The sequence below is a fragment of the Pteropus vampyrus genome, unplaced genomic scaffold (assembly GCF_000151845.1).
Source record: "Pteropus vampyrus isolate Shadow unplaced genomic scaffold, Pvam_2.0 Scaffold446, whole genome shotgun sequence".
Taxonomy (NCBI): domain Eukaryota; kingdom Metazoa; phylum Chordata; class Mammalia; order Chiroptera; family Pteropodidae; genus Pteropus; species Pteropus vampyrus.
The window spans coordinates 325,366-342,865 of record NW_011889227.1 but is presented as its reverse complement, the minus strand read 5'-3'; the positions used below and the strand labels follow the sequence as shown (position 1 = coordinate 342,865).

The window sequence follows — 17,500 nt, the reverse complement described above, 5'->3', positions numbered from 1 at the left end:
GGAAATGTTACAAGTTGTGGTAAAAAAGCATGAATATCTGAAAATAACTTACTATTTTCTTAACCCACATGAGATGAAATAAGCCTTTAGGATTTATGAATTAACTTTCCGAATGTATTTTGGGGTTGAGTGGAGTATAACTGGCTGCCCGCCTTGGTGAAGATTATCTAGAGGGTTTTACAGCGATTTCTAATACACCTTTTGAAAAAAGAATCGAGGCGGTCCCACAGTAAGTTTTTGTGGTTGTTTTGACAAAATCGTTAATAAAAATGGAATTCCAGATCCATTCTAGGAAGGTGAAGAAAGCAAGAATGCTCACTTTATTTACCAAAAATAGTTTCGGCATTACGGTTAGGTCTGTGCTCCCTGGCAGTAAATGGTGAGAGGGCGGGGAATGAAAATAGAATTGTTGTCCCTTTGCAAAAGGCGGAACTGGTTATTTGGGGGAGAACACTCTGAAAGAAATCAATGCCGTGGGATTTCATGGCGGGCCAGTTTGCTTTCCTCCTGGAGGGTGTTCACCATTTCAGCACAAGTTCAGAAGCTGTTGTTATATAGCTTCTCTGTAACAGGCTCATAAAAGGCAAGTCAGTGAAGGGAATTTTGGCCAGAGAGATTTCTCCCTTCTTAAACACAGTATGTAGTGCTCTTTTTAAAACTTTATTAACATATAATTTACTTATTCTTTTGAATAGAGCTGAATAAGAGTTTTCTTTTGCACACTGAACAAAAGCACAGATCTGCAAAGCTCGGTTCAGTAAGGAACTTTAGGGACCCGCTGATTAAGCACCCTCACCTCAGAAGAATTCATATAAACATAAATAATTAAGGCAGGTTAGAAATCATTCTTATCCAGTGGTAAAAGCAAGTCTTTTAATATCTTTAGTAACATTTTTTGACTTAATTATGGTCATTTATGTTTAGTTCACTAACTTGAAATATTTAACAGTTTTTAATGTTCCAAAAGTCAGAGTTTCACTAATATAGTCTAGCCTTATATAGAATTTCAATTAGGATTTGTTCGTATCTGACGTTAAGTTCTAAGTAATGACTTAATTTATGGGAATTGGTTTCTTTTTTCAATTCCTTAATTCTCAATGATCAGTAGTGTAATATTAAGTTGTGCAGAACAAAGCTAGAATAGAATTAACAGGTGGGTTATTTAAGCTACACTTCAGACCTGTTGCACCAACCAGCTTTGAAATTGAAGAATTAATTTATTTTTACCTACATTTGAATTTCTACGGGGTCCAATAGTTTCTCACGGGCAGTTAACAGTTGACAATAGTCATAACAATTTGTTTTGCTATTTTAAGTCTTAAGAAGTTTTTTTTTGTGTTAATTTGTATGCCTATTTAATTTGTTTTGAGAGGCCTAGGCTCGGCAGATTCCCAGTGATGACTGAGACCTCGTCAGTTCATCACGTCTGTCGGTCTGGTGTGGCCGGTCGCCCTCAGCAGCCGAGGTTCTTGTGAGTAACGGGTTCGTCGCTTAACGTCTGCCGTTTTCTCTTTCAGACGGGGAACTGGTGCTTTTAAATCCAGAGTGGGACTGCCTGCGCCTGCTCCTGTTATCAACAGTAAATACGGACTCAGAGAGACAGATAAACGCTTAAATAGGCTTAAAAAGTTAGGTGACAGCAGCAAAAATTCAGACAGTCAATCTGTCAGCTCTAACACTGATGCAGACACCACTCAGGAAAAAAACAACGCAAGTAAGTAAGGGAGCTCCCATAAGCGTATCTTTTTTTTTTTTTTTTAAGCGTTTTCACACAGTTTGCTTACTGAAGCATGCTTCGATAGTTTTGCTCTTTTAAGTATCGAAACTCTGGGACTCCTGCCCTTCAGCAGTGCTGCAAGGTTCTAGAAATTATTTGAGCACAAAGGCGGACTGTACCCCGACCCCAGATTCAATATGGTGTTCTAGGCAGAATTGTCTGCTTTTCTTGAATACTTGATAACTGGACATTAAATTCTTCATCATATGTTCCAGGGTCGTCATATGTTTGAGAGAAACATTTTCAAGGTCTTAGTTTCACTATAATGCTGTCGTTAGGTCCTGCAAGAAGACAGAGGACTGGGTGGAGTCAGACGGGCACCCACGTGGCCATGCCTAGCCCGTGCTGGGTGGGTCGTGGACTTGGGGAGTCCTTCACATCTGGCTTCAAGGCTTCCACCTTTTTGTTACTTGCTTTTTTCAAATTCACTAAACTGCCAGTTACCAGACTCAGAATTATGATAAAGGAGCATTTTAAATGCCACTGTACTATGACCTATCAGCCACTACCAAAAGTAGCAAGGGAGGTGAAAAGGAGAAAGAAGCAAGATTTAAGGTGCCAGTTGTGGGTGGGGTGGGGGCACGAACTAATGGGACCGGAGAAGGAGAGAATGAAGAATAAAGAGCAGAGAGAAGAACGCCTGAGCCTGACCGAGCAGCGAAGCGCATCATGTCTATGGAGCTTCGAAGTCCCAGACCTTTCTGATCGCTACCGTTTCCCGTCCGGGTGACACCAGTTTTCTCTAGTTCCGCTAAAGGAGTAGGCTCTTTAGTCTGACTTGTCCCTGACAGGAATAAAGCTTTAAAGTTTGACATCGTGGTCCCCAGAGCGCCCGTTTGGGCCCATAAACGTGCGTACGCCCCTCTCAGCACCCGAGTGCCCCCGAGACCTGACTTTTAGGCTCTCCTCCCTGTCTTCAGACATTTGCAGCCCAACAGTGGGTGCTCCCCTCCCTCACAGAAAATCCCAAAGAAAAGGGAAGGTGTCTCCCAGGATGGCGAATGTCCCCACCGTGAGCTCCTGAACCTGCCTGCTGCTGGGAGCCAGAGGCCAACGTGACCTCTGTAGTGTGAGGCGGTCCTGTGTGCCCGCTCCAGTTTATATCATCCAGAATGGACAGAAAGAGCAGTTAGTCCATCATTCACTGTTGACTGTTGGTTCTGATAATAAACGCAGCATAATCAATGTTCGTTTTCTGAGTCTGGTTCCTTGGTGAAACTGGAGACTTGTGAAATGCATTTATAAACGTGTACAAGGGACAGGTATACATAGGAATGTGCCAGTAGCCGTGTGTGGAGACAGCGTGTTGCTGTCCACATTGAGTGGCTCTGTGACGTTCATGGGGGCGTTTGTGCTTTCATGCATTAACTATTTCTGACGTGTAGATACTAAACTCAGTACACTAGTTTCAAAGGTTGGCATACAGATATTTTTAGAAGGTGTCGAGTGTACTGTGTGACCACCTAGTAATATGTATTAATGAACCAAAGATTAACGTAGTTAAGAGATTAAAGAAATGCGAGAGACTCGGGCTCTCCCTCAGGGAGTTTGCACCTTAGTTCCGAGACGGGACAAGTGCACAGTGACGCAGAGCAGGTTGTGAATGCCATTTCCAGCTTGGCGGGAGCAGGACCCCCCAGAGCCGTAGTCTTAGCCTGGCAGAACGGAAGTACAGCACTCACCAGTGTCTGCCGATGGAGGGTGCTTGCTCTGTTCAGCTCGCCTTTCTGTTGAGTGCTTGTCTGAGTAATTCACGGGATGTTGAGATGAACTGAGGGTCGTGTGACAGTTGATAGACCTGGCTCAGTGCTCCAAGGGAGCTAGAGGTTTACTCCACCTCCGAGGCCAGCGCACACTCGACATGTTCACAGCAGTGTTTTCTCAGGCTCTTTCATGCATTCTTTTATGCTGTATTTCTTTTGGTGTTTGTGTCTGGACCATGTCCTTCTACCTGTTTGAAAGAAAGGCTTTTTGAAACGGCAGCTGGTAGCAAAGCCAGAGCTCCCTGAGCCCGTCCCCCAAGGCAGGCGGACGAGAGTTGTGTGCGTGGCTCCGGGGTGCTTTCTCCACGCGGGGCTGCCATGTTTACCCTGCATTTGGTCTAGAATTCAGCAGTGACAGGAACAGCTTGCTTTGAACAGCATGTATATCCTTTTTCAAGAAACATTTTGCCTAGTCAGAAGAAAGATGACTTCTTTCTTCAACGCAGATGCCCTTTTGAAAGGTTGCGAGAGTCACATCTTGGCTGTTTAACATCCCGAGAGAGGAGACAGCAAGAAAGCCATGTTCACAAATTCAGTACTCAAGCCTGAATTATAATGCCATTATTGGAAGATGCTGGGTTTTAGGTCCCCAGTGCCTCAGAGGCTGGGCCACCCTCCATGGTCAATACTGTGATGTAGGACATAAGTCACTACGAATGCTACAAGTCAGTGCAAGACCCCGAAGACTCGGAGCAAGTTGACCCTAAGAAGCACCTGTCCTAGAGGCAGTGGGCTGGGTCACTGTCGCCTGTTACAGATGTCGCTGTCTGATCTGAATGTTCTCCCCTGCTGAGCCCACGAGCTGCTTCCGAGTCCTTTCCAGAAGCCCGTTCCAGCAGCCACTGCCAGTCTGTGCTGATCACGTAAGATGGAGGCTGCTTGCTGTGCCTGGTGAACTCCATGAACTGATGTCTCTGAAGTCTGTTGAGGGTTTTCTGGATCCTCAGGTTCTGGGGGTGTCACCGTGTAATAGTCCTCATGTCACTGTGGCTCATAATGTCCGTGCATTTCTGGGGCTTTCCCAGGACAGCGTGCAGACACAGCCCTGGCACTCGGAGAGCTTTGATGACATTTTGCTGCTCTTGTGTCTGGCCATAATTCTCGATGCCCACGCAGGGTCCCTTTGTAACTGAGGAAACCCTGAAATGACCGTGATTGCCGTGCCTGGGTCCTTTACCCATAAGTTGGGCCTGTCACCATAGTAATTCTGTGGCGTACCTTAGAGGCAGTATAATAGAGCTCTTAAAAACTTGCAGTTGATCATAGACCAAGTTCAGATCCCATTTCTGCCACTCACCAGACAGACCGTCTTGGGCACGCTAGTCCCAGGAGCTCGGTCCTCACACACCGTAACAGCCCTCCCTTCAGGTGGTGCTGGCAAGGCTTGAGAGCGAACTGATCTGGCCATGTGCACAGCACCTGCTACGTGATAACTGCTAAGAATATCTCTCTCCACTTAAAATGGCCGTCTAGGTTTATGCATTTGGTTTTTGTCTCAGGCACTGGGAGGAGAGTCCGTGGCGCGTTTGTGCTGAAGCCATGGCGGCCAGAGGCACACCTTACCTCCACTTACGTCAGAATCCTTAGTCTCTTGATCAACTCTTAATAGTGGCCGCTGTGGCCACTGTCTCCCTCTATCCCGCTGTCGCCGACATTCTCAAAGTGCCTCGAAGATCCCGTGGCACTTCTGTGGACAGTAAGGAGCCCTTGGCACTCTCAGCCACTTTCCTCGTCCTTCTCTTGCCCGGTTTTTCTGTGTCTCGTTTGACCTGTGACTTGATAAACACACCTTCTAGCTGGGCTTTTGATGGGATCATGCTTTTCAGACAAAATGAGGATACGCTGATAGATACGAACATGTAAGTGAAATCACTGTTGCAACAATACGTAGCATCAGTGCAATATTTTGTGCTGTTGAGCCCACGAACTAAAGTGCTTGGACAGTGGTTCACGGCAGTCAGCTGACCGCTGGAAGGAGGGATGGAAGGGCGAGAGCCCAGATCCGAATCACCCCAAAACGAGATTCCTCTAACGAGTCCAGTGTCCAAGCAAGGCGTCATGAGTGACGTAGGAGGGCAACCTGTGGTGTGTAGGAAGTCCTGACAGCCTCCCTGAGAGGGAGATGAAAGGTTGACCAAGTGAAGCATCGTCAAAGCAGAGGGGATGAGTTTGGGACTTGGGTAAGTCACGTTTCTCGTGGCTGGACTAGAAGGTAGAAAGAAGGATGTGATCATAGTTTAAAGTTTTGGACTTTATTCTTAGGGTGTCAGGTTGCTGAAAAGTTTAAACCCCAGAAATGACACAGTGCACCAAGAAAGTCATTCCGGCTCCGTGGTGAGGAACGGGGTGTCGGGGAGGCGACGGGAGAGCTGAGAAAAGGCTGGAAGCTGTTGCGTGGATCAGACAGGAGGTTGGCGGTGGCGGTGACATGCAGGCGTGGACAGCACAGGGCACGGGGTCGATGGGGTGAGGCAGTTAGGGAAAGCAAGCGTCAGGGATGACCTCCCAGTGTGTGCCCGGCAGCTGGGTAGGCGGCGGTGGTGCTGGCCAAGATGGAGAGCTTCGAAGGAGCAGCAGCCGTGAGGCTTGGCGGTGGGCTCCGTTTCAGCATGTTCGCTGGGCTCGTGAGACAGGGTAACCTGGATGCCCGTGGGCATTTGGCGGTGTGGATCTGTAATTTCGGAGAGAATCGGGCCAGAGAAAGTGGTTCGGGAACTGCCAGCAGGTTGATGGTGATGGCCATGGGGAAGTGGATGCTCATCACCCGAGACCTGGTTTCCCCGGGGCTCGGACAGTGGCCTGAGGAATGCACTCCGCGGGCGGATGGAAGAGGGCGCTCATGGGCGGCCTCGGGGAGAGGGTTTTCCAGGAAAACGCGCAGTTAGCAATGTTACATTTTGCAGAGAGAGAGAAGGGCTGAAAAGTGTTCACTGGGTTTTGTGACCAGGAGGTGGTCAGAGAGATTGGCAGAGGTCATCTCATCAGAGGGACAGGCTGGATCCAGATTTTGGGGATTGCTGTTAAGATTACAAAGTATACGTGATCGTCGTGTAGGGCTGATGGCAGGGACGAAAGGAGCGTGGATGGAAGAAGGACAAAGAAGGTTGAGAACCACTAAGCCTGGTAATGGAATGGTCCTTGAAGAGTCACAGGCCGAGCAAAGGACCATCGTAGCCACGTCTGAGAAAGCCGAGCACAGACACCGGTGTGCGTTTACATCAGTAGGCACGTGAACTCAGTCATCTGAAGGCAGCCTTGTAAGCAGAAGGAAGACTAGCAAAAGACCTGCCCTGAATATTCTTAAATTTAAAAAATAATTTCGAGCAGGTTTTCTGTATAATTCCAGTTCATTATTCTCGAATCGAGTGGCATCTAAACTTTGCTACTGCTACTATTCACAAAACGAGTGGCCTTCTTGGTAACAGCCCACACGGAAGCGTGTTGGTTCATTTGGGGGATCTTGTTCCTGGGAATCCTGCTGGTTTTGGTACCTCAGAGCCGTTTATGGGCAACTCTCCTTGAGCACAGAGCCTTCCGTTCTTGGTAGTTTGATCTTTTTGGAATGCCAAAAGGAGGAGCCATTCTTGTTCCTCTGAATAAAATTTAACTAATAGAGACTTACTTGCTTAGCCATGCAGAAGGAACAGCAGTCACCGTGGCAACCCTCAAGCATGTAGTGTGTGGCAGTCTTTGTCGGGCAGTGTGCTGGGCTTGCCCACATTTATTTATTTATTTCTTCCCTGTTTTCTTGTGAGAGATGGTGATTATTTGCCCATCTCAGCTTCCCTGGTGAATGATTTAAAGGGATATTTCGATGAGGAAGGGGTTTTCAGGTGGGGAATGCGGGGAACTAACTGAGAAATTGACTCATAAAACACTATAAATAAAGGTCCAAGTGTAAATGCAGAGAAAAACAAAGATGGCAGAAAGTCGGTGGCGAGGCCAGAGGCTCACTGTGGGAGCAGCGGGAACTTGAGTCATAGAGAAGCCTTTTGGGCATCAGTTCGCAGGGGTTGATCACAGTAGGGCCACCACAGCCGTCCTGTATCCTTGTCCGGAGGGAGGAGGCGGGAGCCCCGGGGTCCTGCGTCATTCTGGCCGCGTGTTGCTTCCCCTTCGCAGTCGGATCGTTGGCAGCTGGCGGTCACGGGAGGGACAGGGCCCAGCAAGTTCCGCTGGTCCTCAGAGTGTCGAAGGGGCGGCTTTAAATAGTGTAGTTCTTTCTGGGCGAGTGTCTGTTGGGAATAACAGTGTGTGGTTCTTAGGATCGCTTTTTCTTGTTTGAAACCAGCATGATAGAATTTGTCTCTTAGTGAAGTATTTCTGTTCTCTTTTCTGGTCAAGTAACAGGCTCACTTTGAGTTAATGAGTAGTGGACTTAAGAAACCTATTTAAAGTGATTATTTTAAGAAGAATTTGTGAAAGAAAACTATGATTTTTACTCCGCTTCAAATCTTTTATATGGTAAAAATACTAAACCAGGAAAAGAAATCCTTAGTTTAGACCAGTATCATGATAAAGACAAGCTTAGAGTGAAATCTAGGTGCATGCTGTGCTAAGAGGTCTTTTAATCACCAAATTATTTAACCTCGCAAATGTATAGATGCTCCATAAATTAGAGGCAGAAATTAGAAAGAGAACATAAAGGAAAACAGCTTATGTGCTGGAAGCCGAGCTGGGGGTCTGTCTGCCATATGTGTGTATAATCCAAACATTTCAGGGCCGAGTCTGGTTTGGGGCATAGTTTTGTTGAACCTTACAGGGTTACCAAGGCCGCTTCTCATCTTTGCTTTGTTTTTGTTTTTGTTTTTGTTTTTTAACTGCAGCTTCTAGCCGCAAATCTTCAGTTGGTGTGAAAAAGACCAGCAAGAGCAGAACATTACCGAGGCAGTCTATGTCCAGAATCCCAGCTTCTTCCAACTCTACCTCATCTAAGCTAACTCATGTAAATAATTCCAGGGTACCAAAGAAACCGAAAAAGCCTGCAAAGCCTTTACTCTCTAAGATAAAATTAAGAAATCATTGCAAACGGCTGGAGCAGAAGAGTGCTTCGAGAAAACTCGAGATGGGAAACTTAGTACTGAAGGAGCCTAAAGTCGTTCTGTATAAAAATTTGCCCATCAAAAAAGATAAGGAGCCGGAGGGACCAGCACAAGCCGCAGTGGCCAGTGGGTGCTTAACCAGACACGCAGCAAGAGAGCACAAACAGAGCGCTGGGCAAGGCGCCCCCCACGGGGAGGGCGCCCCCAGCACATACACAACCAGGCGGTCCGCGAGGACACGAATGGATTCGAAGGAGACCTCTGACATCAAGCTTGAACCAAATACGTTGGACGGCTGTAAAGACAGCTTGGCGGAAGCTCGCCCGGATGGTGGCGAGCAGCCAGCTCCTACGGTGCAGGATGAAGAACTGGCTCACGACACTGCCCAAATCAGGGAAGCAAAGTGTCCTAAGAGTGACAACAGCATTGCAAAAAAGAAGTCACGACAAGGAAAACTTGTGAGACAGTTGGCCAAAGCAGAGGAGCCCACCCCGCTGCACGCTTCCCCAGGAGGGGCCGGGGCGGGGCCAGATGCGATGTCCCACCCCGCCCAGGGCGGGCACAGCGGCGCGGAGGGCTCGCCCGGGAGCTACGGGGACTGGGCCCCTTGCCCCGTTGACGGCTCCGTCGTGGCAGCGGAGAGCTTCAGAGCAAGAGACGGCTGCAGAACTGCAAAGAGTAAAAAGAAGAGGCGGATCACAAGGTACGACGCGCAGCTGATCCTGGAAAACAACTCCGGGATCCCCAAATTGACTCTTCGCAGGCGTCACGACAGCAGCAGCAAGACCAACGACCCAGAGAACGACGGGGTGAATTCTTCAAAAATAAGCATCAAGTTAAGTAAAGACCACGAAAATGATAATAATCTCTATGTAGCAAAGCTCAATAATGGATTTAACTCAGGATCAGGCAGTAGTTCCACAAAATTGAAAATCCAGCTAAAGCGGGACGAGGAGGGTAGGGGTGCATACCCAGAGGGGCTTCATGAAAACGGGGTGTGCTGTAGCGACCCTCTGTCCCTGCTGGAGTCCCGCATGGAAGTCGACGACTACAGTCAGTACGAGGAAGAAAGTACAGGTGACTCCTCCTCTTCCGGGGGGGAGGGGGAGGGGGAGGACTATGATGATGACTTTGAAGATGATTTTATTCCTCTTCCTCCGGCCAAGCGATTGAGGCTGATAGTTGGGAAAGACTCTATAGATATTGACATTTCTTCCAGGAGAAGAGAAGATCAGTCTTTGAGGCTTAACGCGTAAGCTCTCGGTCTTAATTCGACCGGGGATAACTACTTTAAAGAAATAAAAAATTCCAGTCGATTATTCCTCAACCGAAACGTTTTAGCGGCAGCACTTCTCTCGTTTCTTCACGTAACAGCGTAATACTGTAGAAAGTGTACAGCGTACTGACTCTTCTTAAGTCTGATTTGTGCAGATTTTTATTGTACTTTTTAAATAGCCTTCTTACGTGCAATTCCGAGTTAGAGGGAAAGCCCCGTTGTAAAATAAAGGCTCAAGCAAAACTGTACAGCGATAGCAACTTTCCACCCAGGACGTTGAAAACAATAATGTGGCTACACAATTTTTTTTAACCTAAGAGCATCAGCCGGCTCTTTAATATATGACTAAATAATTCAAAAGAAATCATAGTGGCAGCATATTAAGGTTTCCTAGTATATGCTAATATCACCAGCAATGATCTTTGGCTTTTTGATTTATTCGCTAGATGTTTCCCCCTTGGAGTTTTGTCAGTTTCACACTGTTTGCTGGCCCAGGTGTCCTGTTTGTGGCCTTGGTTACATAGCAAACCATCGGTCGGGAGTCAGATCGGTTTTCTTTAAAAAAAAAGTACAATTACAAGCGTGACAGCTAACTTTTCAGTACGTTCTCTGTACAAGGGTGGCAGTGTGCAGGATGAGTTTCGATGCAGCGTATTTATTGCTTGTCATGTAAATTAAAGACCTTGTATTTAACACTTTTCAATCCTTTTAGATAAAATTGTTCTTTGCAAGAATGATTGGTGCTTATTTTTTCAAAAATTTGCTGTGAACAATGTGATGACAACAAGCAACATTTATCTAATGAACTACAGCTATCTTAATTTGGGTCTTCAAGTTTTCTGTTGCACTTGTAAAATGCTACAAGGAATATTAAAACTCTATTCACTTTAACTTATAATAGTTTATGAAATAAAAACATGAGTCACAGCTTTTGTTCTGTGGTAACCTATAAAAATGTTGTCTTTGAAATTCAATGTAAAGAACTGAAAACAATGTATATGTTGTAAATATCTGTGTGTGGTGAGAAATTTTTGTCCTAAGAAATTAAAAGAACTTACCAGGAAGGTTTTTAAGTTTAGAAATATTCATGCCAATAAAATAGGAAATTATAAATATATAGTTTTAAGCACTGCATCAGTGGGAGTTCTTGGCTTATGTTAATGTATGAAAATATCAAAGAGTTGTTGACTATATTATCAGTTAAAAGAAGAGTCAGATTTAATTTTTTTTTGAAGCACTTTGAGAAGAGAAATTAATTTTAAGTAACTTAATGAGCAAAATTTTGGTTGCTACTTTATGTTCAGTACCAATTTTTTCATTCCTCTGGATTGTTTCACAAATCATCGGACAAAGAATTGGGGGGATATAAATCTGTAACAGGTGTTCGACGCCAGTGGGTCTCTCATTTCTGGGAAATGTGTCCGCGTACCTCCAGACATACAGTGTTCCTGAGTAAAACCAATTTTGGGGGATCCACGTAGCGTCCGTAGAAAAGTAGCCCACGTTTTAAAATACCAGAAGGAATCTGCGGGTCACGAGAAGTCGGGCGGAGGGACCCGCCGTGCTCACTGCCGCGGTCGGTCCCTGCCGGCTTCCGGATTCAGCTCCGCGACACGGCTGCCGGGAGGTTCCAAGCAGCAGTTCATAGCACCCCCAAAGGTCTGTTGAGTTCAGGGTATGCTTCCTCCTCGCGTTCTCCGGGGAGCTCCTTCGGCAGTGTCGCGTCGTCCCCTGTTGGTCACGGTGCGGTCCAACCCTCAGGGACCGAGTGCAAGCGCGGGCGACGTCCTTGCACACACACCCCCGCCCGCCGTGCTCCGTCTCGAGTCCTCGCCCGCGAAGTGCTCCGAGGCACTCAGAGCACGTTACGGACCACGACCAGGCCTCACGGTGTCCCCGTGTAGGAGAAGTGAGACTCGCGCCACCGAGGAGAGTCGAGCGTAGACCCTGTGTCCGGACGGGGCCCGAGGGCAGAGGGCCACCTCTCCTTCCCGCCTCGGCCTGGCGGTTCCGTAGAGGGTCAGAGACCATCTCTTGAACGATTCCTTGGAACACCGACAATAGCCATTTCAGGAATTTCACTCTTAAGGAAAAAGTAATAAAATTGCGCATTTCCCACTTTTCTCCATTTTTAAGCTTCCCTTTAGTAACTTATTTATGATGTTCGTTCTAACTTTGTTGCGGCCTTGCCCTTTGAGGCCGGCCTTCCCGTGGGTCTGAGCGGTGACACTCGGTAGCAGTCACTGCCTCGGGAGTCCGGCGTGCACACGCGCGTGCGGCCGCTGCCGACGCCTTCCAGGGACCCCGATTTCCGTTTTTAAGGGTAGGGCCTCGGAGCTGCCCCAGCTCTGCTGCAGGACGTCGCCGTGCGCCATGGCGAAACCCACACGCCGGCGACCGCTCGGAAGAGGTCAATAAAACTTTCATTCAGTAAAACTTTCAGCTCGAGCTTATGCAATGATTGGTAAAGACTTTGGCATTGTAAGAATTAGGAGATGATCGTAGAAATATATGTAAAGTATTCGATTTTCAATCATTTTTCAAACTACTGTTTTAAATTGTTTTGCTGAGTTGTAATACTTTTGAGATACAATGTATTCCTTGTACTGAAAGAATGAAAAAAAAAGGACTTTTTCAGCATTCGAGGTAAGTTCTTTAACGTTTCATTAAAAACATTTTTTACAAATATTTTGTACATGCACTTGCAGTATTGAGGTTAATCATTTTAATAAATTCGGAAATTAAAACCGTTTGGCCAGTGTTCGCTGTATCCGAGAACAAAAGGTCAGGGCGATGATTTTCTCCCACGAGGTTTTCATTTAAAGTAGAATCCGTAAAATCAGAGCTCCTAAAGTTTTCACATATCTCTGAGCGTTGCATTCTCGGTGCCCTGGTCTCTTTTTGCTTCTGTTTTAAAAGACCCGTTTGCCGCTCAGTAAAAGAATTGGGGGGAAGAACTAAATCTTCTCTCAACGAGGCGGGTGCTTTTCAACGACATCCTCTTAGCCCTTGACCGCGAGAAGGCTTTTGCAACGCAATTATTTGGTGGATCCTGATCACTCGATTTTTTCCTCACTGAACCGGACAGAGCTGGCCCATTTAGAACTGGTGTGGGTCCTTTCTCCTACTTACTGCAGCAAAACCTAGTGGGAAGAGGAAATAGGACTGGCTTAGGAGTCAGGAAACCTGAGTTTGCCCAGCCCTGCAACCGAGTGACCCTGGGCAAGCTGCTAATCCCCAGATCTCGTCTTTCTAGCACCAGAAGTCAGTGTGGACACCGGATCTCGTGGCCAGTTAAGCTTCAGGATGAGCTGCACCCACTCTTGATGAAGTGGTCGGGGTGGGTGGTGCAGACCAGACTGACAAGCACTGACATCCTGGTTCATTGAAATATCCATCCGAACTTTGTTCCCAGTGTGAAAAAGGCTAACGGGCACGCCTGCCAAGTACTCAGGCCTCTCGTTAGGTCTCAGGCTTCCTGTCTTCTGAAGTGAGTCACTCCTTGCTAAAAACCACTGACAGCTCGCTTGCCACCTGCTACCCAGAGCCCTCATGTGATTTGTTTCCCAAATGCCAGCACCCTGTCACCGCATGCCATCATGTTTGCTGCAGAGCCCAGTAGCACTCAGAGCAAGGTGCAAGCAAGCTGCGACCTCAGGCACGCTCGTGGCCCCGCGGTTGTAAGCGTGACTATAACACGCCAGGGCGGGCGAGAAGGTCTCCAGCCTTCTCCGACCCAATGCAAGAGCTCCAGTTTCGCCTGTTCCCTAACGTGGCCTGGGGGTGGGTTTGACTCTTCAGGAGGGGGCAGGTGTGTGGTGGGCAGGCTTGGGGGCCAGGGTCTCCCAGCCAGGCTGCCCCCTCCCCACTCCCTGCAGCTCCACTCACACTCCCAGGGCACTGAGCTTCTGTTCGAGGAAACAGTTGGGAACCTGCTAATCTGGAGGACGGAAGAGGGACGGCAATGTCACAGAGGTGGCTTTGGTAATGCTTTATAAAAAGGAGAGGGTGCAACGTGTCACCAGATATTTTATTCTTGCCAGATTTGTGAGTTTTCTACCAAGTTGCGGTAGACGGCGACGTGGCGGGAACCCACCCAGCAGAGTCCGCTCGGCCAAGGGCAGTCAGAGCGTTGCTGGGTCTGCCCGGGCACACCAGGGGGCTGGCGGGGCACGCGCAGGTGCGTTTCCCAGTCTGAGACCTGAGCGGCAGGAGCGAAGTCGCATGTCCTTAATGTTTGCTGAACGCCTCTTACGTGTTAGGTGCCGGGGCTGAGGGGCACGGTTTGAGTCTCCCTTGTGGCATGAGAGCAAGTGAGATGACCTAGGGAAAGAGGACAGAGAGGGCCCTGCCGACACAGGCACGGACGTGGGCCATCTCGTGACCGACCCAGGGGAGCACAGCCGGGGGGCGGCCCCGCCAGGAGGAGCCAGACCGGTGGAGGAGAGAAGGGGAAGAGGAGAAAACTGGCCGTGAAGGAGCAAAGCATGACAGCGGGGAGGGGAGGTGCATTTGGGGCTGGGGGCGGAATTTGTTTTGATAAGGGACAAGCAGGTCTAACCGCGGACATGGGAGGCTTCCACAGGGACGAGTTCCAAGAAGGGACGTGAAGGAGTTACTGAGTCTGGGGGAGGGGGGCGGCCTGAGGGGCGTAGGTCCCCTCCTTCCTTGGTATAAGGGGAGAAGACGTGGCGGATGCATTGGGGAGCCAGTCCCAGTGGGAGGGTTTCTGTTTTGTAAAGTAGGAGGCCAAGTCATCCGAGAGGAAGAGATGAGGGGCCCCAACACTGGAGGAGCATGAAGGGGACTTGAAATTGAGACAGAAAGCAGGACAACCACGGACGCCTAGCATGATTCATCACGGACATCTTTACCGGACACCATCTAGGTACCAGTTGGTGCTCTAGGCACCCCCGGGGGCCAAGGCTGGTGGCAACGTTTCTCTGCACGGATGTGAGGCTCTCGGCTAGGTGGGGGCCACCGAAGATGGCAGGGCTGGAGGGTACAGGGCTCAAGTGGGCAGAAGAGGGCTTGACTGAAGAGCCCTGGAGTGCACGCAGGTTAGGGAATGGAAGAGGAGCCTGTGACCTGAGTGGGCCAGGGCAGATGGGAATGCTTGGGGCCTGGAGGCACCCTTGTGACCAGTGCACAGCCGAGCAGTAGCCAGACAAGCATGCAGGGAGGGCAGGAGGCTGCGGCCAGAGGGTAGGCTCTCAGGAGTTTGGAAGGGCTGCGTTTTCAATGACAAGGAAGGTCTGGGGGCGTGTCCTGTTTCTGAGACCAAGATGTCGGGCAGAACTGAGGTTACCCAAAGTGACAGCAGGCCGCCTTCGCCGTGAATCCTGGGGACCAAGCAGCCATGCCGGCAGCCAGACCGGAACTGAGCCTGTGGAACAAACGCGGGAGACATCTGAGACAGACACCCTACTCGGGGTGGGGGGGGGCACCTCGTGAGGTGAGCACAGGTGAGGTGAGTAAAAGGTTCCTACCTGTGTCTCAGAGAATGCGTGTGCCAGCCTGCCTGGGGCCACGAGCTTGTGGAGACTGGCGGAGCCAAACGTCAGGCCCAGATCCGGCTCCGAGGCCCTGCCAGCCCGAGTCACGAGACCCCCACCTTTGCCAGGTTAATTCTGAAATCTCTGTTTTCTAAGAATTCCCTCTGGAGACAAATAGCAATCACTGCTTTTCTAATCTCGTTTCCCTGCAGTCCCGTGGGGCCGGGAGAACCTTGTCCAAAAGTTGCTGGGCGGATAAGTGAGGTGTCCCACACCCATTAGTCAAACACATGCAGGTGGCTCAGAAAGGGGGCCAAAGTGCCGCCCATGTTTGCCAGGCTGCCAAGGAGTGTGGGCTCGTTCTCTGAAAAAAGCGAGTCCAACACAAGAATGCCTGGAGACAGCAAAAAGCCAAAGTCCAAGGTCCCCTCCAGTCTGGCCAGCTGTCGGACGCTGCTTTTAACGATGACCTTACGCAGACGTAATCGGGCTGCAAAGGAGAGGCCGAACCTGACCGGGTGGCTTCTGCGTCATCTCCTAAAACATGGCTGTGGCTGCCACCGGGACAGTTGTCCTGCCGTGGGACAGATCACGGAAGCTCTGCTTACGCCAAGGAGAAGCAGGGTGCGATTCCCAGAAAGTCGATTCGTGTTTCAGAAGCGAGTTCTACTTTCCACTATTAACCCTGTGTTTCACGCCCTGGGCAGCAGGTTTGAGTATTCTGATTTTGTTACATCGGCCGCACTGGGGATGGCGACTCAGACGCTGCCTGGGAAGGGACAAGGAACAAGCAGGCCGCTAACTTCTCTCCCAGCCTGTGGCCGACTGAAGGAGGCCTTTCACGGAGTCACTGTCCTCTAAACCAAACAGAATGACATTCATTTCCTCCTCTTGCCAGGCAAACAATATTTTTCTTCTTGGGGTCGGAGGGTGAGTGAAGGACTGAGCCTCCAAGTGGGCCCGAGCTGACCCAGGAAATGGCTCACTCTGGGGTCACGGCGGGCGGGGGACGCAGGCCTGATCCCCCGCTCCAGGGCTGCCTGGGGCTGGGCCTGGGTCCTTCCGCCCTTCCTGGGGTGAGCATGCACAAAGAGCACCTCCTGCTCCAACCTCGCCGTCCTCGCCTGTGAAACGGACCTTATACTAGCACTTCAGCTTGGGATTGTCAAGGATTAAGAGACAGCACCCAGCTGAGCCTTCTCATGCGGGCTGGCACCCGTTGGCAGTGTCGGCTGGCGTCACTATGTGCCACCTCAACAGTCTGCGCATGGTCCCCCCGACCCTCCTGGGCCTCTTCTCTCTGCCTCTCACCTCTCAGCTGACCCCTGCTCAAAGGGCCTGAATCACAACCTTCATTCCAAGTTCAAAACGCCAGGCTGCTGGAGCCGGTCTCCGCTGTTGACACGGACAGAAAATGATTCTAGTTCTTTCTTCCACTGGCTGATGCCGCTTTGTCAGCCAAGCCATGCCTCCTCTGCTCACCGGAGAACACTGCTCCCTCCCTGTTCTCCCCTGACTTCCGCAGGGATCTTTCTGGACCACCTGCTCGCAAATAGCAGATACAGAAATAGCCAGAACATGTGGCAAATGCCTGACTAGGCGTGTGTGAGAAGCCTCGTCCTCATCCACCTCGTGGAGGGTTAGGTAAAACAGCATAGCGACGCATGAGCCAGGGCGAGGGCTCAGGAGCTGTTGGTCACTTTGATTTCCTGGACTCTAATTCCAAAGGCCATGCTTTTCTCTGGCTTCACTGGATCAGACCCACCACCAGCACGGACCTCCCCAACCTCCCCCCTGGCCAGGCCCAGCTGTGACCCAGCTGTCCCAGGTCAGGGAGGAAAACCGACCCCAGGGAAGGGCGGGGCCTTGTCTGTGGTCAGCAGTGAGCCGGAGGCAGCAGAGGCCGGCGGGACTTGAACTCAGGCAGCACTGGCAGCCTCGGCTCCCCCGGCAGGCAGTAGCAGGCCATGCTTAGGCAGGGCCACTTGGGCAGCCTAGCCAGCGAGGCAGCTGCTGTTGACACGTGATAACGTGTGTTTGTTTAGCTGGAGACACTCATCAGGGAGGTTAATGTTCAACTCCCTTTAGCCCCTGGAGCCGCAGCAGGGAGCAGAGGGGTGAGACCCTCCCCAGCCCCAAGGACCCAC

General features: G+C 49.7%; 1 protein-coding gene across 2 annotated transcripts in view; it reads left to right on the top strand.

The window, feature by feature from the left end:
- The window catches only part of KMT5B (lysine methyltransferase 5B), a 49,418-nt gene extending 38,550 nt beyond the window's left edge, over window positions 1-10,868 (top strand). For both annotated transcript variants that reach the window (XM_011381637.2, XM_011381638.2), the window contains 2 exons: window positions 1,518-1,714; window positions 8,367-10,868. In XM_011381637.2, coding sequence (XP_011379939.1) covers window positions 1,518-1,714; window positions 8,367-9,838 — 1,669 coding nt within the window. In that variant the 3' untranslated portion in view covers window positions 9,839-10,868. The remainder of the gene's footprint in view (window positions 1-1,517; window positions 1,715-8,366) is intronic.
- The last annotated feature ends 6,632 nt before the right edge of the window (window positions 10,869-17,500 follow it).